The sequence below is a fragment of the Hypomesus nipponensis genome, chromosome 25 (assembly GCF_054491055.1).
Source record: "Hypomesus nipponensis isolate SF chromosome 25, ASM5449105v1, whole genome shotgun sequence".
NCBI lineage: Eukaryota > Metazoa > Chordata > Actinopteri > Osmeriformes > Osmeridae > Hypomesus > Hypomesus nipponensis.
Genome location: NC_140385.1, coordinates 2,190,001 through 2,212,500, shown reverse-complemented (window position 1 = coordinate 2,212,500; position 22,500 = coordinate 2,190,001). Strand labels below are relative to the sequence as shown.

Here is a 22,500-nt window from a genome sequence, read left to right as displayed (position 1 = left end):
GTTCATACTGGTTACTGGTGGGAGAGAAGGGAACTGAGGAGTGGAGGAGGGGGAGGAAGGGGGGAAAGGGAGAGAGGCTGAGAGGAGGGAGGGAAAGTGAGAGAGAGAAAAAGAGAGAGGTATTGAGGGTGACAGGAAGAAAGAATGAGATGTTCTTGTCCCGATGTAGAAGTGACAGTTAGAGCATTAGCTCTCTTTTTACACACGCACATACACACACACACACACACACACAGAGCTGTCTGTCACACACACACATACCAGCTAAAGCTGCCATTCATCTTAAGGCAAAACAACTTGGACATTATCAGACAGCGGTGGCATGTTTAAACACACACACACACACACACACACACACACACACACTGTGAGTGGGTTTTAGGGTGTCAACAAGACTTTGATGCTTTAATCAGGATTTAACGGTTGGAATCGCTGTGACTGGCTTAAAAGAGAGAGGGGGGAGGGGGAGAGGGAGAAGAGGGGGTGGGAAAGAGGAGGACGAAGAGATGGAGGAAGAGGGGGAGAGGGAGAAGAGGAGGATGAAGAGATGGAGGAAGAGGGGGAGAGGGAGAAGAGGAGGTGGGGAAGAGGAGGATGAAGAGATGGAGGAAGAGGGGGAGAGGGGGAGGAGAGGCACATTTGAAAGAGAAAAATGTGTGAGAAAGAGAAAGATAGGAAGATATGAGGAGAGGGAGGGAGAGAGAGAAATAGAGGAAGACAGAGAGAGGGGTAACAAATGTCGAGAGTGTTAAAGGAATATTATTTTATATCAGAGATATGAATCACTATCAGACTGCAGGTTTAATATAAGCTTCTCTGAGAAAATATCTCTGTAACTCACCATATCCCCAATCCATCCTCTCCTGCTCTCTCTCCTTTCTCCCTTTTCTTCTTGGTCAATTCAGCCTCGGAAAAGTGTGTGTGTGTGTGTGTGTGTGTTCATAATGAAGTCTCGTCTCTCCAGGTCAGGTCAGAAATGTGTGTGTGAATCCTAATCACTCTTGAGATTGAGAAAGAGAAAAACAAGAGAGAAAGGAGACTGGCAGAGGAGAAAGATGTAACCTTGAAGATGTGAAGTATGTTGGACCACAAAACCCACAATGCATTTCATCCAGACAAAAACTCCCTTGTAGCCTGTTGGTCTGAAATTGGCCTGAGGACACAGTAGAGCAGTGCAGGAAGTGCCCTCACACCAAACACGCAGTCTTTCAGGAGGGGTGATGGTTTTAATTAGTTGTCAGTAAACATGCTAATTAATTTATGGATTTTAATACATGTTCTGTCTCTCCGGAACGATCTAAAGCTTAGTCATGTACACACACACACACACATTCTCTCTTACACATTATCTCTCACGCACACTCACTCACTCTTTCACACGCACGCACACTCACTCACTCACTCACGCACACACACTCTCACACACACACACACACACACTCTGCTCTTCAGAGGGGAGGAGAGGAGAGGAGGGGAGGGGAGGGGAGGGGAGGGGAGGGGAGGGGAGGGGAGGGGAGGGGAGGGGAGGGGAGGGGAGGGGAGGGGAGAGGAGAGGAGAGGAGAGGAGAGGAGGGGAGAGGAGGGGAGGGGAGGGGAGGGAGGGGAGGGGACGGGGGGGAGGGGAGGGGAGAGCCATGGCTCCATGGAGCTGCCTGATGGGAGGTCCTAATTAGGATGGTGAGACCCTGTTGAGATCATCAATGAACACAGTCGTGGACAATCAGCACAGTGTGTGTGTGTGTGTGTTTGTGCGTGCACTTGTCTGTGGGTGTGTGCTTACAAGTATACGTGTGTGCTTACGTGTGTGTGTGTGTGTTAATGAGTGTGTGTGTGTTAATGAGTGATTGATAGAGGGAGGACTGGAGACAGGAAGGAGGTAAACAGAGAGATTTAGGAGAAACGACATGAAGCCAGAGTAAATGTTTCATGGGTAGAAGGACAACGAGGAACAGAGGGAGGAAAGAGAGGGAACATACTGTTTCTCCTCTGGCATCTTTTGGTTCCTCTCTTTTTTCATCTCTCCTCTCCTTCGCTCCTCTCTACCTCTCCTCCTCTTCTCCTATCCTCCTCTCCTTCTCTCCTCTCCTCATCTTCTCTCCTCTCCTTCTCTCCTCTCCTCCTCTCCTCCTCTTCTTCTCTCCTCTCCTCCTCTCCTTCTCTCCTCCTCTCCTTCTCTCCTTTTCACCTCTTCACCTCTCCTTCTCTTCCCTCCTTCTCTCCTCCTCTTCTCTCCTCTCCATCTCTCTTCTCCACCTCTCTTCCTCTTCTCCTCTAATCCTTTCCTTCTCTCCTCTACCTCTCCTCTTCTTTTCTATTTTCTTCTCTTCATTCTCTATTCTTTTCTATCTCTCTTTGTCTTCTCTTCTGCTCCTGTCATTTTCTGTTAATCTCTCTCCTTCTCTCTCTCTTTGTCTCGCTCTCTCAACTTTATTTCCATTCCTGTATCATTTACTGCTTCAGGCAGGTGTGAGTGTGTTAGCAAAGGTTAGCAATGTTTATGGATTATTTACATGTTAGCCTGCTAGCAGGGTTAGCTGGGTTAGCAGGGTTCATGGATCTTTTATGGAGTGTAGGCCCGACTACAAACAAGGTCATGAGGGCCAGGATTAGCATCAGCGGCTACGCTAGCATGGTTAGCTAGGGATGTCAGACCTTTGGCTGTTCTGTCCTCTGCTGGGTCAGCCAGTGACCGCTACAAACAGCATTATATTGTTTCTTCTTCTTATATTATTGATTTATACATGCCTTCTATGCTACAGGCCTTGTCTGTGGATGTGAAATTGTAGTTTAGATGTTATTATTGTTCAATATTGTTATAGTATTGTTGCACTCTTCCTGGTAAAACACAGGCCGTTCCTAGACTCTGACCACTGAAGTGATATTAGAACTTCTGATCCATCTTCTACTTTAGGCTTAGCATGCTAGCATGCTAGTACAGTTAGCAAGTTTAGATAGGCCTATGGATTTCATGTTGTTAGCAAGCTAGTACAGTTAGCAAGGTTAGATAGGCCTATGGATTTCATGTTGTTAGCATGCTAGTACAGTTAGCAAGGTAACATAGGCCTATACATTTCATGTTGTTAGCAAGCTAGTACAGTTAGCAAGGTTAGATAGGCCTATGGATTTCATGTTGTTAGCATGCTAGTACAGTTAGCAAGGTAACATAGGCCTATACATTTCATGTTGTTAGCATGCTAGTACAGTTAGCAAGGTTAGATAGGCCTATGGATTTCATGTTGTTAGCATGCTAGTACAGTTAGCAAGGTAACATAGGCCTATACATTTCATGTTGTTAGCATGCTAGTACAGTTAGCAAGGTTAGATAGGCCTATGGATTTCATGTTTGTTAGCATGCTAGTACAGTTAGCAAGGTAACATAGGCCTATACATTTCATGTTGTTAGCAAGCTAGTACAGTTAGCAAGGTTAGATAGGCCTATGGATTTCATGTTTGTTAGCATGCTAGTACAGTTAGCAAGGTAACATAGGCCTATACATTTCATGTTGTTAGCATGCTAGTACAGTTAGCAAGGTTAGATAGGCCTATGGATTTCATGTTTGTTAGCATGCTAGTACAGTTAGCAAGGTAACATAGGCCTATACATTTCATGTTGTTAGCAAGCTAGTACAGTTAGCAAGGTTAGATAGGCCTATGGATTTCATGTTTGTTAGCATGCTAGTACAGTTAGCAAGGTAACATAGGCCTATACATTTCATGTTGTTAGCAAGCTAGTACAGTTAGCAAGGTTAGATAGGCCTATGGATTTCATGTTTGTTAGCATGCTAGTTCTTAGCAAAGTTAACAACATGTAATGATGTGTAAGTTGTTTGGAAGTCAGCAAAGTCAAAAGGCCAAGTAAGTATATGAGAAGAAGAAATAAGAGAAAGAGAAAGAGAGGGAGAGAAAGAGAAGGAAAGAGAGAGTAAGCGAGGGAGAGAAAGAGAGAAAGAAAGCGAGGAAGAGAGGGAGAGAGAGAGGGAGGGAGAGAGAGAGAGAAAGAAAGCGAGGAAGAGAGGGAGAGAGAGAGGGAGGGAGAGAGAGAGAGAGCGGGAGAGACCGAGAAAGCGAGGCAGAGAAAGCGAGGCAGAGAAAGCGAGGAGTGATGATTCTCTGTACATGTTTGTAAGCCATTCAGCACTTTGTAATTAGTCAAATTGGGCCAGAGATTTGCCAACGGGAAACTGCGAGAGGGGGGTTTGCACTTAGCAGTTCACACACACAAAGACACACACACACATAAGCACACTTCAAATCTGTCTTTTGCTCTGACTCGTAAATGACTGCTTTGCTACAGGGCTCTCTATATCTCTATTTCCCTCTCTCGTTCTTTCTCTCTTTCCCTCTCTCTTTCTCTCTCTTTCCCTCTCTCATTTTCTCTCTTTCCCTCTCTCTCATTCTCTCTCTCACTTTTTCTCTCTCTCTTCTTCCTGTTTTCCCTCCCTGACATAGAGGTGGGAAGGTTACCGTGGTGTGTCTGTGTTTGTGGTGTGTGTGAGTCTCAAATCGAATCATATATTCCCCTGGTGTCACTCTTGCTAGTACTCATAGAACACCCTGTCTGCAGTCACACAACTGTGTGTGTGTGTGTGTGTGTCTGAGAGAGACAGAGAAGGAGAGAACAGTATTATAATACACACACACACACACCTCATTTCACCCCTCTGTGTTGTTTGAAAGGGTTTTTATTGGCTGGGATATAATGTGGCAAAACACAAACATGACAAAAATAACCCTGCAGCAAACATTTTGTCCAGACCGACCCCCTCTCCTCCTCCCCCCGTTCTCCTCATCCCTCCATCCCTCTCCTCCTCCCCCCTGCTCTCCTCATCCCTCCATCCCTCTCCTCCTCCCCCCTGCTCTCCTAATCCCTCTCCTCCTCCACCCTGCTCTCCTCATCCCTCTCCTCCTCCACCCCGCTCTCCTCATCCCTCTCCTCCTCCCCCTGCTCTCCTCATCCCTCTCCTCCTCCCCCCTGCTCTCCTCATCCCTCTCCTCCTCCACCCCGCTCTCCTCATCCCTCTCCTCCTCCCCCCTGCTCTCCTAATCCCTCTCCTCCTCCACCCTGCTCTCCTCATCCCTCTCCTCCTCCCCCTGCTCTCCTCATCCCTCTCCTCCTCCCCCCTGCTCTCCTCATCCCTCTCCTCCTCCACCCCGCTCTCCTCATCCCTCTCCTCCTCCCCCTGCTCTCCTCATCCCTCTCTTCCTCCCCCCTGCTCTCCTCATCCCTCTCCTCCTCCCCCCCTGCTCTCCTCATCCCTCTCCTCCTCCCCCCTGCTCTCCTCATCCCTCTCCTCCTCCCCCCTGCTCTCCTCATCCCTCCATCCCTTTCCTCCTCCACCCTGCTCTCCTCATCCCTCTCCTCCTCCCCCCTGCTCTCCTCCTCCCCCCTGCTCTCCTCATCCCTCCACCCCTCTCTTCCTCCCTCTCTCCCTCCCTCCATCCCTCGTTCACACTCTCATCTCACACGATTATCTGGGTTCCACAGATGGCCCTCAACGACATGAAAGAGGAACATTGATCCTTTAGGAGTAGAGACAGGCACAGAGAGAGAGAGAGAGAGAGAGAGAGAGAGAGGGGGAGGGGAGGAGAGAGTAAGCGGAGGGAGAGACTGGGAGAGAGAGTAATAAGGGTGGAGCCTGCACAGTCTCTTTTCTTTCATCTTCCTCCTCTCTTTCAACTTCCTTCTCTCTTTTCTCCCCCCCCCCTCCCCCCTCTCCCTGGACGTACCCACTCACTACCCCTCCAACCTTGCTGCATTATAGACAGGCAGCGTTTAATGCTGTTACCGTGGTAACACACACACAGACGCACAGTATTTTTTGTTTAGTTTTTTCATACAGTAGATTTTTGTTTATTGTTAGAGATTCATCGTCATGACAACAATATTCACTTTGGCAAAAGATGAGGCATAACAGATTCTATTTGTGATACAGTGCATCCCTCCTTCCTTCTCTCCATCCTTTCCCTCCATTCCTCCCTTCCTCCACCCCTCTCCCTCCCTCCCTCCCTCCACCCCTCTCCCTCCCTCCACCCCTCTCCCTCCCTCCACCCCTCTCCTTCCCTCCACCCCTCTCCTTCCCTCCATCTCTCTCCTTCCCTCCACCCCTCTCCTTCCCTCCATCTCTCTCCTTCCCTCCACCCCTCTCCTTCCCTCCATCTCTCTCCTTCCCTCCATCTCTCCATCATAGTCTGAATCCATGTTATCTTAAGCGGGAAAACAGGATGTAGTGAATTGCACTTGACTCCTTGTTTTGAAGCGGAGGAGAGTGGAGGAGAAGGAGGAGAAGGAGGAGAGTGGAGGAGAAGGAGGAGAAGGAGGAGAAGGAGGAGAGGGGAGGAGAGTGGAGGTGGAGGAGAAGGAGGAGAGTGGAGGAGAGGAGGTAACAGATGGAGACTCCCTTCTTCTTCATGTTCCTGTCAGTGTCCTGTGAGCATGCGACACGTCTGACGTATCCCCAGGTGCCCACCGACAAACATCCCATCACATCGATCTGATCACAGTCTGTTGCCATGGGAATTTGCCACGTTGCAAAAAAAAACATCCGTCTGATTGGATGAAATGAGTCACGTGACACAATGGATCCAGCGTTGTCACTCACACACTCACACAACCTAATACAACACACACATTCTCTATATTCAATCAATACCAAGTAGTCTCCAATTTCACTAATCCAGATAATCCTCGTTAGCGTTTGTTGTCGAGGTTAATCCAGATTAAGATTAGGGACTCCCTCCCCCCTCCCCCCAGGGTCCTAAAGCCTCCAGTTATCCTAGGCAGGGGCCCTCCAGATCGATTACTCAAGTCTGATCGATCTAGCGTGACGGTGTGTTTGTGTTTATACTCCAGACCAGGATGCCGATGTCAGAACCCTTCTCATCTCTGACATCATGGCCGCCGACCCCAGCGTGACCCCTGTTTGTTGTTGATCCTGATAAACACTGCAGTCCTCTGAGAAGAGCCAGTTAGCTCCTCGTCTCTCCCGGTTACCGTGGATCTGAGAATGATCCACTCTGTCGTCGTCTTTATCTCTCTCTCTCCCCTCTCTCTCTCTCTCTCTCTCTCTCTCTCTCTCTCTCTCTCTCTCTCTCTCTCTCTCTCTCTCTCTCTCTCTCTCTCTCTCTCTCTCTCTCTCTCTCTCTCTCTCTCTCTCTCTCTCTCTCTCTCCATTCTCTCCCTCTCTCTCTATATCTCGCTCTCGCTCTCTCTCTCTCTCTCTCTCTCTTTCCCATTCTCTCCCTCTCTCTCTATATCTCGCTCTCTCTCTCTCTCTCTCTCTCTCTCTCTCTCTCTCTCTCTCTCTCTCTCTCTCTCTCTCTCTCTCTCTCTCTCTCTCTCTCTCTCTCTCTCTCTCTCTCTCTCTCTCTCTCTCACACTCTCTCTCTCTCTCTCTCTCTCTCTCTCTCACTCTCTCTCTCTCTCTCTCTCTCTCTCTCTCTCTCTCTCTCTCTCTCTCTCTCTCTCTCTCTCTACACCACACTCTCTTCTAACTCATTTGAGTCGTCACTCTCCCTTTCCCCTTTCTCCGTCTCTTTCTTTCTCCCCCTCTCCCTCCCCCTGTCTCCCCCGCCCCCTCTCGATACAGGGGTGCTGTAGGCATGCAGGAACCCCCCCGCGTACACCCCCACGTCGCCGCTTCCGTCGCTGGTCGTCGAGGAAGTGGTGCTCGTTGCCGAGGCGCACTGGACCAGCATTCCGTGTAGCGAGAGGCTCCGCCTGGTCAGCATCACGCTCAGACGCTTGGCGTAACCGTGGCGACCGTAGCGCTTGGCGACGGCGGCCGTGGCGACCGAGGACGTCATGTCGAGGGAGCTGCTGCGTTTGTAGCGCACAGCGCCGTGGGGGGCGGGGCTTGGGGATCGAGGGCTCTGATAGGCCTGGGAGGAGTTCCATCTGTCGCACCCTTGAGTGATCCTCCAATGGCAGAGCTCCATGGGCCTGTCCAGGGCGAAGACGTCCTGTTGGACGAGCTCTCTGTCTGGGCGGGGCTTGGCCTGTGAGCCCGCTCTTGATTGGCGGGGAAGGGTAGAGGAGGTGGAGTAATACTCTGACAGCCTGTCTGGCTGCGGGGAGTAAGGAGGTAACTTCCTGTTCCTGTCGCAGAGGGCGAGGGTCGTGACCCCGCCTCCGGCCCCCACTGCCCCGCCCCCAGACCGGAAGTGCTCCACGTCCACCTTGGGTTTGGGGAGGGGCTTAGGTTTGTGCAGTGAGGCTCCGCCCTCTTTGTCCCCGCCCTCTCTCTGCTTAGACGCCAGCCCATTGGGCAGCACCACCATCATCATGTCTCCGTTGCCGTTCGATTGGCACACTCTCGAGACCCCGCCTTTCGGGGGCGGGGCCCCATCGCCTCGGCAACGACGGCGGCGCCCGCGGTCGCCGCGGTTACCGCAGACGCGGTGCCGCACCATGAGCGCCACGGTGAATGCCAGCAGCGTTACCACGACGACTCCGCCCACGAGGACGGTGAGGGTTCCTCCCAGGAAGTGGGCCTTCAGAGAGAGGCATTCTGGGTAGCTCTCCTTGGTGCTGAACTGGGCGCAGCCCAGGACCCTGGTGGCGGCCAGCGCGGTGACGGTGTCGTCGAAGATGGCGAGGACACACAAGCTGTAGTCAGCCCCAGACACCAGGTTCTTCAACAGGAAGCTGTCACTGCTGGAAGGGAGGATCCTGGCAGGGGAGGAGAGGAGAGGGTCATTTGGTACATCAAATGATGACGTCTTTATCACAGAGAAGCAGTGAGGGAGAGGTAGAGGGAGAGAGAGAGTGAGAGAGAGAGGGGGGGAGAGAGAGAGAGAGAGAGAGAGAGAGAGAGAGAGAGAGAGAGAGAGAGAGAGAGAGAGAGAGAGAGAGGGGAGGGTCATTTGGTACATCAAATTATGACGTCTTTATCACAGAGAAGCAGTGAGGGAGAGAGAGAGAGAGGGGGGGAGAGAGAGGAGAGAGAGAGAGGGGAGAGAGAGAGAGATAGATAGAGATAGAGGGAAAGAGTAATAGAGCAGAGAGAGATGGAGAGCAATAGAGGAGAGAGAGGAGTGAGGGTGTTGAGAGGAATTCTGAAAAGAAAACTCCCACTATGTGCTCATTTGGAGGGCAAGGACGTACGCAAGTTTGTGTCCGTGTGTGTGTCTGAGAGGAATTCTGAATAGAAAACTCATCTCATTTAGCACTCATTTGGAGGATAAGAGCACCAGAGAGAAGGGTTCTGAGTGTGTGTGCGTGCGTGCGAGTGTGTATGTTTGCCTATGAGTGTGTGTTTGTACCTGTCTGAGTGTGTGTGTGTGTGTAATTGGCTTCACAACAGACATACAGTGTGTGTGGGATATGGTATGATGCTCTCTCTGATCTTGCATCCGTCTAAGACCTTTCCATATCTGTCTGGAGCCCAGCTGGGAGTGAGTGTGTGTTAGAGTGAGAGTGTGTGTGTTACAGTGAGTGTGTGTGTGTGTGTGTGTGTCTGCCTGTCTGTTTGTGTGATTCATGCTGGTGAAAGGATGTACCTGCCTCCAACAGAATCTGAAATGATCAAAGGCTTGTGTGTAGTGGTGTGTGTGTGTGTAGTGGTGTGTGTGTGTGTGTAGTGGTGTGTGTGTGTAGTGGTGTGTGTGTAGTGGTGTGTGTGTGTGTGTGTGTGTGTGTACAGCTCTCTCTCCATCTCCCTGAAGCACTTCCCTTGCCCCTGGCTCAGAGCTGAACCCTGAGAGTTCTAGAACTTCCTGTGGTTCTTTTGGTTGTAGGGGAAGCGCTGGGGGTTCTGGAACAGTTCTACTCTGACCGGACCTCATGCTGTGTCTCAACCCTGGGACTGGTTACCGTGGTGATGGATGCTCTGTTTCCACGGATGATGGAATGCCTGGCACAGCAGCCTCCGTCATGAACATGAGTGTGTGTGTGTGTGTGTGCTGTCAATGTCCAGTTGGAATAGAGTGCATACTCATTTAAAGCATGACATACTTTCTCTCTTACACGCAATCACACACACACACACATTTACATTTATTCATTTAGAAGACGCTTTTATCAAAGCAACTTCCAAGAGAGAGCTTACAAAAGAGCATAGGTCACTGATCATAACAACGAGATAGTCCCAAATAGTCCCACCCCTCCATCTCTCCTCCCCTCCTCCCCTCCACCCCTCCTCCCCTCCATCTCTCCTCCCCTCCACCCCTCCACCCCTCCTCCCCTCCATCTCTCCACCCCTCCATCTCTCCTCCCCTCCACCCCTCCTCCCCTCCATCCCTCCTCCCCTCCATCTCTCCTCCCCTCCACCCCTCCTCCCCTCCATCTCTCCTCCCCTCCACCCCTCCATCTCTCCTCCCCTCCACCCCTCCTCCCCTCCATCTCTCCAGCCTGTTAATCTCCTGCTGGTAGTTGTACTCTGTGTTCAGGCAGAGCAGCTCTCTGAAATATGGATGAGAGGATGAACATAGTCACCAACACACCTGGATAAATAATACATACACAAACACACATGCCTGTGTGTGTGTGTGGGAACAGCAAGTCTGCCCTCGGCCAATCAGTGGCCGCTCTCAGATTTCTGCCTCATGTCTCAAGATGACATGAGGACCCTCAGATCATCCCGTGAGTGTGTGTGTGTGTGTCTGAGAGACAGAACCGTATTGAAAAAGACACACCAACACACTAGGTCATTCTCAATCAAACCATCTCATACACAAACACACTTTGAAAGTGAGGGGTTTAAAACTGGGCTGGTGACACAGATACAAGTCATTATTAGAGGAGAGAGAGAGAGAGAGAGAGAGAGAGAGAGAGAGAGAGAGAGAGAGAGAGAGAGAGAGAGAGAGAGAGAGAGAGAGAGAGAGAGAGAGAGAGAGAGAGAGAGAGAGAGAGGGAGGGAGGGAGGGAGGGAGGGAGGGAGGGAGGGAGGGAGGGAGAGAGAGAGAGAGAGAGAGAGAGAGAGAGAGAGAGAGAGAGAGAGGAATGTAAAATACACTTCTATTTTGATCTCTCTCCCTCTCCCATTCTTTCTTTTTGTCTCTCTCTCTTTCACTCTCGCTCTCTCTCCATCCTCCATGTTCCATCCTCATTAGAGGAGAGAGGGAGGAGAGGAGAGAGGGAACACAAATAACCTTCCTCTCTCCTTGGCACCACCCCCTCCTCTACTCCTTTAATTTTTCCATCTCTATCTCTCCTACCTATCAATCTATCCATTTATCGATGGATCTGTCTGTATATATCTATCCATCTATCTATCTCTGTTTCTCCACCTCTCAGGAACTAAGTGAACTCTCTCCTCCCTCTCTTCATCCTTCTGTCTCTAACAGAATGAGATGTGCTCCCAGACTTTGGCTCTGGAGAGTCTCTCTTACTCCCTCCCGCTCTCTCCTCTCTTTCGCTCTCTCTCTCCCTATCTCTCTTTCTCTCTCTTTCTCGCTCTCAATATCTCCCTTTTTCTCTCTCTCTCTCTCTCTTTCTCTCCTCTCTCTCTCTTGAAAAGTGTTTTACGTTGGAGGGAGTCTCCTGTTGTGCTGCACTCCTAATGAGGTTTACTATGCAGTGGTCCAGGGAGGCAGGGGGAGAGGAGGGAGAGGAGGGAGGGAGAGGGAGAGGGGGGAGGGAGAGGGAGAGGAGAGGGGGGAGGGGGAGGGGGAGAGGAGGGAGAAGGAGGGAGAGGGAGGGAGAGGAGGGAGGGGGAGAGGAGGGAAAGGGAAAGGAAGGAGAAGAGGGAGGGAGAGGGAGGGAGAGGAGGGAAAGGGAGAGGAGGGAGGGAGGGAGGGGGAGCAGAGGTCCGGCCTCACTGATCAACTGTATGTGTGTGTGCATGTGTGCATGTGTGTGTGTGTGTGTGCGTGTGTGAGTGTGTGTGTGTGTGCGTCAGGCTCACCTGTATATGAGTGTTTCATCAGCGGTGCAGTTGTACTGCAGCTGGAACATCCAGACCAGGTATCCTCCTGTAGCTCCGCCCACATCCCACCTCACCTGGGCGGAGCTGGACGTGACCCCCTGCACGCCCACCGCCTCCTCCTCCTCCTCCTCCTCCCTCTCTGGCTCCCCATCCTCCCCCACCTCCCCGTCCTCCTCTTCCGCTCCTCTCCTCCCCTCCTCCCCCTCCCTCCCTCCGGTTTTCCCGATCGTGATGTCAGAGGAGCCGGGGTCCCTCCCCGGAGGGCCCGCCCCCCCCTCGCTGGCGTTCCCCCCCGCGGCTCCCCCCACCGCCCCGTTGCCACGGTGAGGGAGCCGTATCATCCTCAGCTCCACGGTTTCAGTGGCTTCCCCCGCCGCGTTGATCGCTATGCAGGTGTACACGCCGTCGTCCTTGGCGACCGTCACCGCCAGGTCCAGGGTGCCGTTGCGGTAGGAAGTGGTCCGGCTGGAGTTGCTGAGGATACGGTCGTCCGGGGAGACCCAGTGGACCACGGGCTCGGGGTCACCGAGGGCGCGGCATTTCAAGGTCGCCCTTTGACCTTCCAGGACCCAGAGCTTGTGGGTGTGTCGGGTGATCAGGGGGGGCTCACAGGTAAACTCCTCCTCAGGGATGGACCAGAAATACCTGCAGGGGAGGAGAGGGGGGAGGAGGACAGGAAGGAAATCAATAATATTATATATTCACGCTTTCTCTTCCATCTTCTCTTCCTCCTCCTCCTCCCCTCCCCCCCCCTCCTCCTCCCCCTCCCCCTCCTCCCCCTCCCCCTCCTCCTCCCCCTCCTCCTTCCCCTCCCCCTCCTCACCTGCCGGCCAGGGCGGGGGGTGTAGCGCAGGTTTCCATGTCGTCCGTCCTCGCCAGGCGCCGTAACCACAGCATCTCACAGTTGCAGTGCAGCGGGTTCCCTCCGAAGTTCAGGGCGATGACGGTGTTGTAGGGGGTGGGGCTGACCACGCCCGTCTGGGAGCGGGCAAACAGCGGGTCTGGGGGCAGCGTGCGGAGGCGGTTGGAGGTCATGTCGAGGCGAGCCAGCTTGTAGAGCTCCCTGAAGGAGCCGGCCGCGATGTGGTCGATGAGGTTGTGGTCGAGGTTGAGGGTGTGGAGGCTGACCATGCTCTGGATGGCCTCCCACGGTACCCTGGGAGGGAGGGAGGGGGAGAGAGGGGGAGGAGGAGGGGGAGGAGAGGGAGGGGGAGGGAGGGGGAGGAAGGATAGGAGGTAGAGGAGGAGGGGGAGGGAGGGGAGGAGGGGGAGGGAGAGGAGGAAGTGGAGGGGCAGAGAAAGGGAGGGGGAGGAGGAGGGGGAGAGAGAGGGAGGGGGAGGAGGAGGAGGAGGGGGAGGAGGAGGGGGAGGGAGAGGAGGAGGGGGAGGAGGAGGGGGTAGAGGGAGGGAGGGGGAGGAGGAGGGGGAGGGAGGGGAGGAGGGGGAGGGAGAGGAGGAGGGGGAGGAGGAGGGGGTAGAGGGAGGAGTGGGACGGGGGAAAGAGAAGAGGGAAGAACAGGTTAAAATATGTAAAGCCATATGTAGTAACACATAGTGTTCTACCTGTGTAGGTGTGTGTGTGTGTGTTGTACCTGCGTAGGTTGTTGTAGGACAGGTCCAGGTCCTCCAGGGTGACCAGGAGGTCGTCAAAGGCCTGGCTGGAGACCCTGGTCAGCTGGTTGTTGTTGACGATCAGGTGCTGCAGGTTGACCAATCCCACTAGGTCCCTGGGCCCCAGCGTTGTCAGGCGGTTACCGTCCAGGTGCAGCGACCTCAGGCTCTCCAGGTCGGAGAACGCCATTGGCCGGATGCCGTGGATGGTGTTCCGCGACAGGGTGAGGTCGACCAATCCGGTCATGTTGGCGAAGTCGGCCCCGCCCACCTCGGTGATGAAGTTGTCGGCCAATCGCAGCTCGACGGTGCGGCGGTCCACGTTGGGCGGGACAAACAGCAGGCCCTTGTCTGCACAGAGCGTGCTCAGAGAGTCTGAGAGGTTCCTGCAGACGCAGTGGAAGGGGCAGGCCGAGACCACGCCCCACGTTTCCCCAGCACCAATCAGGGCGGGGAGGAGGAGCCAGCACGTGGCCAGCGTCAGCCAATGGAGGAGGGGCAGGGTTTGAGTGAAGGGGGAAGGGGGGGGGGGAAAGGAGGAAGCAGAGGGGGAGAAAGAGGGGGAGGTGGTGGAGGAGGGAAATCCGCAGTGAAGGAGATGCAGAGGGAGAGGAGGAGGAGGAGAGCAGGGGGAGGGGAGGATGGAGGGACAGAGGGGGGAGGAGAGGGGGGAGGAGAGGGGGGAGGAGAGGGGGGACAGGTGCGGAGGTTGTTTCCTAGAGGGCCTGGGGGGTGGAGGGTCTGGCATGGTAGACTTCCTGGTTATCCACAGACCTGCAGAGACAGAGGGGGCAGAGATAAGCAGGGGGGAGATGAAAGGATAGAGAAGAGAGAGGGGATGAAAGGAGAGAGAGTGAGGGAGATAGAATATTATGGCATGCAGCCAGACAATGTTACGTAAGCATTGTTTAGTCTCTATACTTAACAGTGTGTGTGTGTGTGTGTGTGTGTGGTCTACAAACATCTGAGGGTGTGTGTGTTGTCATAGTCCAGGTGGGCCTGTGTGTGTATGGTCCTATTGTGTGTGTGTGTGTGTGTGTGTGTGTGTATGGTCCTATTGTGTGTGTGTGTGTGTGTGTGTGTGTATGGTCCTATTGTGTGTGTGTGTGTGTGTGTGTGTGTGTGTGTATGGTCCTATTGTGTGTGTGTGTGTGTGTGTGTGTATGGTCCTATTGTGTGTGTGTGTGTGTGTGTATGGTCCTATCCGAGGTGGATGTATATTGAAACAGGAAAACCCAACCTCATGGGGCTCTTTTGCTGGGCCCCGGAACTTCAAAAGCTTTTCTCAGAGTAAGGGTTAGAATAACTGTTAGGCTCCAGAAGGATGGAAAAACAAACTTCAGTCTGTGTGTGAGTGTGAGACAGTGTGTGTGTGTGTGCGAGTGAGAGTGTGTGAGCGTGAGGGTGTGTGTGAGAGAGTGTGAGAGTGTGTGTGATAGTGTGTGTGTTTGCGTACTCTCTGTAGTGATGTCCACTTGGTGTTCTGTAGAGCGTTAAATGCACTCTCCGAGAGAGTGGACAGTCTTGTATCCCTACTCAGAACCCTGCTGCCTAGCAACAGGATCCAGAAATACATCTACAGCCCACCGTCATGGCAACGCTGACCTGAAAGTACAACCCAACTCCACCGCACAAACACATCAATCACTAATATGACTACATCCCAGAATAGTTTTCATCGCAACTAGCTCCATGGCAACATCTGTACCGTGGTTACGGACCACAGTCATCTCCATGGCAACAAACTCCTGACAGTTTCAGTAGCAACAATGCAGGAGTGAACAGCAGTTGATTTCCTTGAAACACAAAAAAGACCCTGTAGTTACTCTGAGGGGTAACACCCCAACATTATATATTATTATTAACACGATATTCTAGAATGTGTGTTCTAGAACGTGGGCTGTGTTTGTGGTGTTCTAGAACGTGGGCTGTGTTTGTGGTGTTCTAGAATGTGGGCTGTGTTTACATTTACATTACATTTAGCAGACGCTCTTATCCAGAGCGACTTACAGTAAGTACAGGGACATTCCCCCCGAGGCAAGTAGGGTGAAGTGACTTGCCCAAGGACACAACATCATTTGGCACAGCCGGGAATTGATCTGGCAACCTTCAGATTATTAGCCCGATTCCCTAACCGCTCAGCCACCTGACCTGACTTGTGGTGTTCTAGAACGTGGGCTGTGTTTGTGGGGTTCTAGAACGTGGGCTGTGTTTGTGGGGTTCTAGAACGTGGGCTGTGTTTGTGGGGTTCTAGAACGTGGGCTGTGTTTGTGGTGTTCTAGAACGTGGGCTGTGTTTGTGGGGTTCTAGAACGTGGGCTGTGTTTGTGGTGTTCTAGAATGCAGTATTCTGGAGGAGATGGCAGGTTAATCAAGAGGAGAGGATTTACTAACCTCAGCTCTCTTTCTTTTCTCCTCCATTCACTCCACACCCGCTCACCTCCCACTACACCCTGACCTTCTCTCCCCTTCACACACACACAGGACACACACACACAGGACACATACACACACAGGACACACACACACACACACACGCACACACAGACTTCTCTCTCCCACTCTGCTTTATTTCTCCGCCCATGCATCCCTCTCTCTTCTACACAGTGCTTTGTATCCTCCCCCTGCCCCCTCCCTCCCTCCTCTCCAATTGTCTTCTGTTATCACCTGTTCCTCTCCAGTCTGACCTTGAAGACACGCATAGGATAAAATAACCAAACATTTTCTCCTCCTTTCCTCTTCTCCTCTCCTCCTCTCCTTTCCCTTCCTCCTCTCCTCCTCCTCCCCTCCTCAGCTTCATTTCTCACATAGTTTATTTCTGTAGAATTTTTAACACCTACTTTTCTTCTCTTCTCTCGCACTCATCCCACCTATCTCTTTCTCCACTCTCCTTTTCTCTCACCCCTTCTCTCCCTTCCACCATTCCTCCGTCTCCTGTTTCCCCTCCTCCCTCCCCAGATGGAGCAGAGCAGTGTAACAGATCTCTTTCTAGCCTCATCGATCCAGCCTGGAAAGACAGATAGCAGGTCGTCCTCTTCACTTACTCTCCTCCTTTAATCCTTCCCCCTTCCATCCCCTCCTTCCTCCCTCTCCACCCATCCCTCTGTCCTCCTCTCCTCCTCTCCTCCCCCACCACTCATCCTTTCCTCCTCCTCTCCTCCCCCTCCACCCCTCTCTTTTGCCCTACAGTCTCCCAGGTGTGCATAAGGAAGTAGTTTTGCTTGTGCGTGTGTGTGTGTCTGAGTGTGTGGTGTGTGCATCCTCTCTCCAGTGGGTCTCCAGGCTGTTTGCATGTCCGTGGTGACCTTACTGTTACGGTCTGGATTTATATACTGCAGTTTAAGCAGCTGGACCACTTTCTATTCATATATGGACGGGTCTGTCTGTGTGTGTGTGTGTGTGTCTGTGTGTGTGTCTGTGTGTGTCTGTGTGTGTGTCTGTGTGTTTGTGTCTGTGTGTGTGTCTGTGTGTGTGTCTGTGTGTGTGTGTGTGTCTGTGTGTGTGTCTGTGTGTGTGTCTGTGTGTGTGTCTGTGTGTGTCTTTGTTTGAAATTGTGTCTGTGACGTGTTCATTTCAATTTTTTTATGTGTGTGTGTGTTTGTGTGTGTGAACATATTTTTGCACTTTCTTCTTCCCAGAGGTGATTTTTACACCAATCCTGCAACAGCTATTCAACACTGTCATACACACACATACTCACACACACACACACTCACACACACACATATTCTCACACTTACAAAGACTGTCAGAGAACAGCGGATGTTTGTAGAAAAAGAAAACTCTTTGAATCTGTATAATCTTAGTCTAAATCACCCACACACACACACACACACACACACACACAGTCACAGAGAACAACAGATGACGCCGACACACACTTGTTTATTGTTTGACCACTCCCTCCCTTTCACCTCTCCAGCTCTCCTTTCATCCTCCTCTCTCTCTCTCTTTTCCTCTTTCTTTTTCCCTCTCTCCTTTTCCTTCTTTCCCCTCTCTTGTCATCCCCCTCTCTCTGTCCCCCTCTCTCTGTCCCTCTCTCTCTGTCCCCCTCTCTCTGTCTCCCTCTCTCTGTCCCTCTCTCTCTGTCCCTCTCTCTCTGTCCCCCTCTCTCTGTCCCCCTCTCTCTGTCCCCCTCTCTCTGTCCCCCTCTCTCTGTCCCCCTCTCTCTGTCCCTCTCTCTCTGTCCCCCTCTCTCTGTCCCCCTCTCTCTGTCCCCCTCTCTCTCTCTCTCTGTCCCCCTCTCTCTGTCCCCCTCTCTCTGTCCCCCTCTCTCTCTCTCTCTGTCCCCCTCTCTCTCTCTCTCTGTCCCCCTCTCTCTGTCCCCCTCTCTCTGTCCCCCTCTCTCTCTCTCTCTGTCCCCCTCTCTCTCTCTCTCTGTCCCCCTCTCTCTGTCCCCCTCTCTCTGTCCCCCTCTCTCTGTCCCCCTCTCTCTCTCTCTCTGTCCCCCTCTCTCTCTCTCTCTGTCCCCCTCTCTCTGTCCCCCTCTCTCTGTCCCCCTCTCTCTCTCTCTCTGTCCCCCTCTCTCTCTCTCTCTGTCCCCCTCTCTCTGTCCCCCTCTCTCTGTCCCCCTCTCTCTCTCTCTCTGTCCCCCTCTCTCTGTCCCCCTCTCTCTGTCCCCCTCTCTCTGTCCCCCTCTCTCTCTCTCTCTGTCCCCCTCTCTCTGTCCCCCTCTCTCTGTCCCCCTCTCTCTGTCCCCCTCTCTCTGTCCCCCTCTCTCTGTCCCTCTCTCTGTCCCCCTCTCTCTGTCCCCCTCTCTCTGTCCCCCTCTCTCTGTCCCCCTCTCTCTGTCCCTCTCTCTCTGTCCCCCTCTCTCTGTCCCCCCTCTCTCTCTCTCTGTCCCCCTCTCTCTGTCCCCCTCTCTCTGTCCCCCTCTCTCTCTCTCTCTCTGTCCCCCTCTCTCTGTCCCCCTCTCTCTGTCCCCCTCTCTCTCTCTCTCTGTCCCTCTCTCTGTCTCTCTCTCTCTGTCCCCCTCTCTCTGTCCCCCTCTCTCTGTCCCCCTCTCTCTCTCTCTCTGTCCCCCTCTCTCTGTCCCTCTCTCTCTGTCCCCCTCTCTCTGTCCCTCTCTCTGTCCCCCTCTCTCTGTCCCCCTCTCTCTGTCCCCCTCTCTCTGTCCCCCTCTCTCTGTCCCCCTCTCTCTGTCCCTCTCTCTCTGTCCCCCTCTCTCTGTCCCCCTCTCTCTGTCCCCCTCTCTCTGTCCCTCTCTCTCTGTCCCCCTCTCTCTGTCCCCCCCTCTCTGTCCCTCTCTCTCTGTCCCCCTCTCTCTGTCCCTCTCTCTGTCCCCCTCTCTCTGTCCCTCTCTCTGTCCCCCTCTCTCTCTCTCTCTGTCCCCCTCTCTCTGTCCCCCTCTCTCTGTCCCCCTCTCTCTGTCCCTCTCTCTGTCCCCCTCTCTCTGTCCCTCTCTCTGTCCCCCTCTCTCTGTCCCCCTCTCTCTGTCCCCCTCTCTCTGTCCCCCTCTCTCTGTCCCCCTCTCTCTGTCCCCCTCTCTCTGTCCCCCTCTCTCTGTCCCTCTCTCTGTCTCTCTCTATGTCTCTCTCTCTGTCCCCCTCTCTCTGTCCCTCTCTCTGTCCCCCTCTCTCTGTCCCCCTCTCTCTGTCCCCCTCTCTCTGTCCCCCTCTCTCTGTCCCTCTCTCTGTCCCCCTCTCTCTGTCCCCCTCTCTCTGTCCCCCTCTCTCTGTCCCCCTCTCTCTGTCCCCCTCTCTCTGTCCCTCTCTCTGTCTCTCTCTATGTCTCTCTCTCTGTCCCCCTCTCTCTGTCCCCCTCTCTCTGTCCCTCTCTCTGTCCCCCTCTCTCTGTCCCTCTCTCTGTCTCTCTCTATGTCTCTCTCTCTGTCCCCCTCTCTCTGTCTCCAGCCGGTCCCACAGGACAGGGGAACAGGAGGACTGAGGTTTAGGAACAGAGGATGAGAGAGAGAAGGAGACAAAGAGAGGGGTAGAGGGAGGCTAAGAGAGGAAGGGATAGAGTGATAAAGAGGAAGATTGAGGGTGAGAGAGAGGGATGGAGAGACAAAGGGAGAGAGAAAGAGGGATATATATAGAGCGAGAGAGAGGGAGAGAGAGAGGTGACACGTCAGTATGAATGAGTTTGTGTCTTTTAGCAGATGAGAAATATGTAAAGACGACAAGGAAGTGACTGCTGCTATCCATCACTGTCAGAGAGAGGGAGGGAGGGGGGGCGTCTGATTAAAGACAGAGAGAGTGAGAGGGCAGGGGTGGGGTGGGCAGGGAAAGAGTAGGGTGGTGAGGTGGCGAACGAGGGGGGCGGAGAAGGGGGAGAGAGAGAGGGAGAGAGATGGAGAGAGAGAGAAAGAGAGAGAGAGGGAGAAAGGATGAGAGGGAGAGAGGGAGACAGAGGGAGAGAGAGACAGACAGAGGGAGAGGAGGCGATTAACAAATGAGAAGACATGAGTTGTAGTTAGCATAAAAGACAAAGTAAAAGAAGAGAGAGATATAAATGGATAAAGAGAGATGCAAAGAAAGAAATATTTAGAGGGAGGGAGGGAGAGAGAGAAGGAGAGATGGGGGAGAGAAATGAAGAGAGAAAGATGATGCATGTATAATCCCAAGGAGACCTGAGACCTCATTACATTATTAAAACAATGGAACTGGAACTGCTGCTAACATCCCAAAATACCTCTTCCCCTTCTCTTACTTCCTTCCTTCCTTCCTTCCTCCCTTCCTTCCTTCCTCCCTCCATCCATCCTTTCTTTCCTTTCTCTATCCCGCCATCCATCCATTTCTCTATCTCTCCCTCTCTCTCCCTCTCTCTGTCTCTTTCTCCCTCTTTCTGTCTCTCTTTCCCTCCCTCCCTCTCTCTCTCCCTCTCTCTGTCTCTCTCCCTCTCTCTCCCTCTCTCTCTCCCTCTCTCTGTCTCTCTCTCTCCCTCTCTCTCTCTCTCTCTGTCTCCCTCTTTCTGTCTCTCTTTCCCTCCCTCCCTCTCTCTCTCCCTCTCTCTGTCTCTCTCCCTCTCCCTCCCTCTCTCTGTCTCTCTCTCTCCCTCTCTCTCTCTCTCTCTCTCTATGTCTCTCTCTCTCTCTCTCCCTCTCTCTGTCTCTCTCTCTCTCCCTCTCTCTCTCTGTCTCTCTCCCTCTCTCTCTCTGTCCCACATGAGTAGGTAATGGAACCTGGCTCAGGCATCCTCATGTATGTGTGTGTTCGTATAGAGAGAGAGAGAGACTAGAGTGAGAGAAAATAGGAAAGATATAAAGTGGTAAAAGAGATGGAGAGAGGGACAGACAGATGGAGAATGAAGAGGAAAAGAGAGAGATAGAGAGAGAGACAGAGAGCGAGGAAACGTTGGGAACATTCTAAAGCTTCTGAAACGTCTAAAAGTTCTAAATTCTGTTTGCCCTTGGGGAACCCCAGACTATCTGTCTCTCTCTCACACACACACACACACACACACACACACACACACACACACATACATACGCACACACTCTTCTGTGATTGACAGATTGCCTGCAAGTCGCCCTTTAAATGATTTACCCATTTTTTTCTCAGCACCTCTCTCTCTGTCTCTCTCTCTGTCTCTCTCTCTGTCTCTCTCTTTCTCTCTCTCTGTCTCTCTCTCTGTCTCTCTCTCTGTCTCTCTCTCTCTTTCTGGGCTTAAACATGTTTCAGCTCTTCAGGTAGGAAGCGTATAATATATACACACACTTCACATTGAGAAGACAATGCTGAATTTAGCTGTCAACAAATCTCCACCAATCACAACCCCCCATGGGGATAATAACATAGAATGTGATTGGTTGATAGCCCCAGCAGGAAGTAACTGGAAGGATGGGAGTGTGTTTGTTTGTTTGCGGGGGAGGGGGCGGCGGGGGAGGGGGGGGTGGGGTCAACCAATCAGCGCATTGTACCAAGCAAAGAAAGGCAATTAACTTGCTGAGTTAACCGTTAAAAGTTGTGTGCGTGTGTCTTTAACTAAAGAGATGAATTAAGTAATGTGATGGACCACACAGACACACAAACACACACACACAGACACACAAACACACACAGGCCTCTTTCTCCCACTCCCCTCCCTCACCCCCCCTTTTCTCTCCGGTTGCCATGGTGACAGTGTGCCCCACTCATCAGGAACCTGCTGTTACTAAACAGCCTGAAAAAGACTTAATTACTCCTCTGTTCATCCCTCAATCCATCTGTCTGTTCCTCCATCCCTCCATCTTTCTGTCTATGCCTCCCTCCTTCTATCCATCCATCTGTCTAGCCTCCCTCACCCCCCCCCCTCTCTCTCTCTCTCTCTCTCTCTCTCTCTCTCTCTCTCTCTCTCTCTCCCTTTCCCTCCCTCCCTCCCTCCCTCCCTCCCTCCCTCCCTCCCTCCCTCCCTCCCTCCCTCCCTCCCTCCCTCCCTCCCTCCCTCCCTCCCTCCCTCCCTCCCTCCCTCCCTCTCTCTCTCTCTCTCTCTCTCTCTCTCTCTCTCTCTCTCTCCCTCCCTTTCCCTCCCTCCCTCCCTCTCTCCCTTTCTTTCCCTCCCTCCCTCCCTTTCTTTCCCTCCCTCCCTCCCTCCCTCCCTCCCTCCCTTGTCACTGCTGTGTGGACAGTTTCTATTGGTCAGCAGCCAATCACTGGTCCAGGTGGTCTTCTGTCGTCACATTATCATGTGTATGTGTGTGTGTGAGTTTGAGAGAGTGTTTTGTTGTTACACAGTTGTTGTAGCCTGGGTTCCAGCCGAACTTAACCCCGACCACAACATTTGAGGTTGGGAAGTTTGTTCTGGCATTAGTTGTGTTTGACTTCATGCAGCGCCGGCAGTGGAGTCTGTTTTAGAAGACATCGACAACGTCATGATCATTCATTTTGAAGGAGGAACAGAGGAACGCGATCGAGGCATTTGTCGATCGGAAGGATGTTGTTGCCGTCCTTCCTACGGGGTTCAGTAACAGTTAACATACTAACGTTGCTCTGATTGGTTGTAGGTCTATCCAATTGAGCTAACAGGCCTTTTTTTCCGGGTTCGGTTGAAACGCCCCATAGTCACAGCCCAACGGAGAGTTATCAGACTCATATGCTGACTAGAAT

General features: G+C 52.6%; 2 protein-coding genes across 2 annotated transcripts in view; one reads left to right on the top strand and one right to left on the bottom strand.

Moving 5' to 3' along the window:
• Window positions 1-22,500, top strand: part of pcxb (pyruvate carboxylase b) — a 76,811-nt gene that overhangs the window by 28,962 nt on the left and 25,349 nt on the right. The window lies entirely within an intron of this gene.
• On the bottom strand, window positions 992-15,068 carry LOC146221704 (leucine-rich repeat and fibronectin type-III domain-containing protein 4). Its single transcript, XM_084691422.1, is given in 7 exon segments — window positions 992-1,000; window positions 7,585-8,668; window positions 11,844-12,509; window positions 12,688-13,020; window positions 13,457-14,076; window positions 14,078-14,191; window positions 15,063-15,068. Coding segments are annotated over 7 exon segments (2,832 nt in total).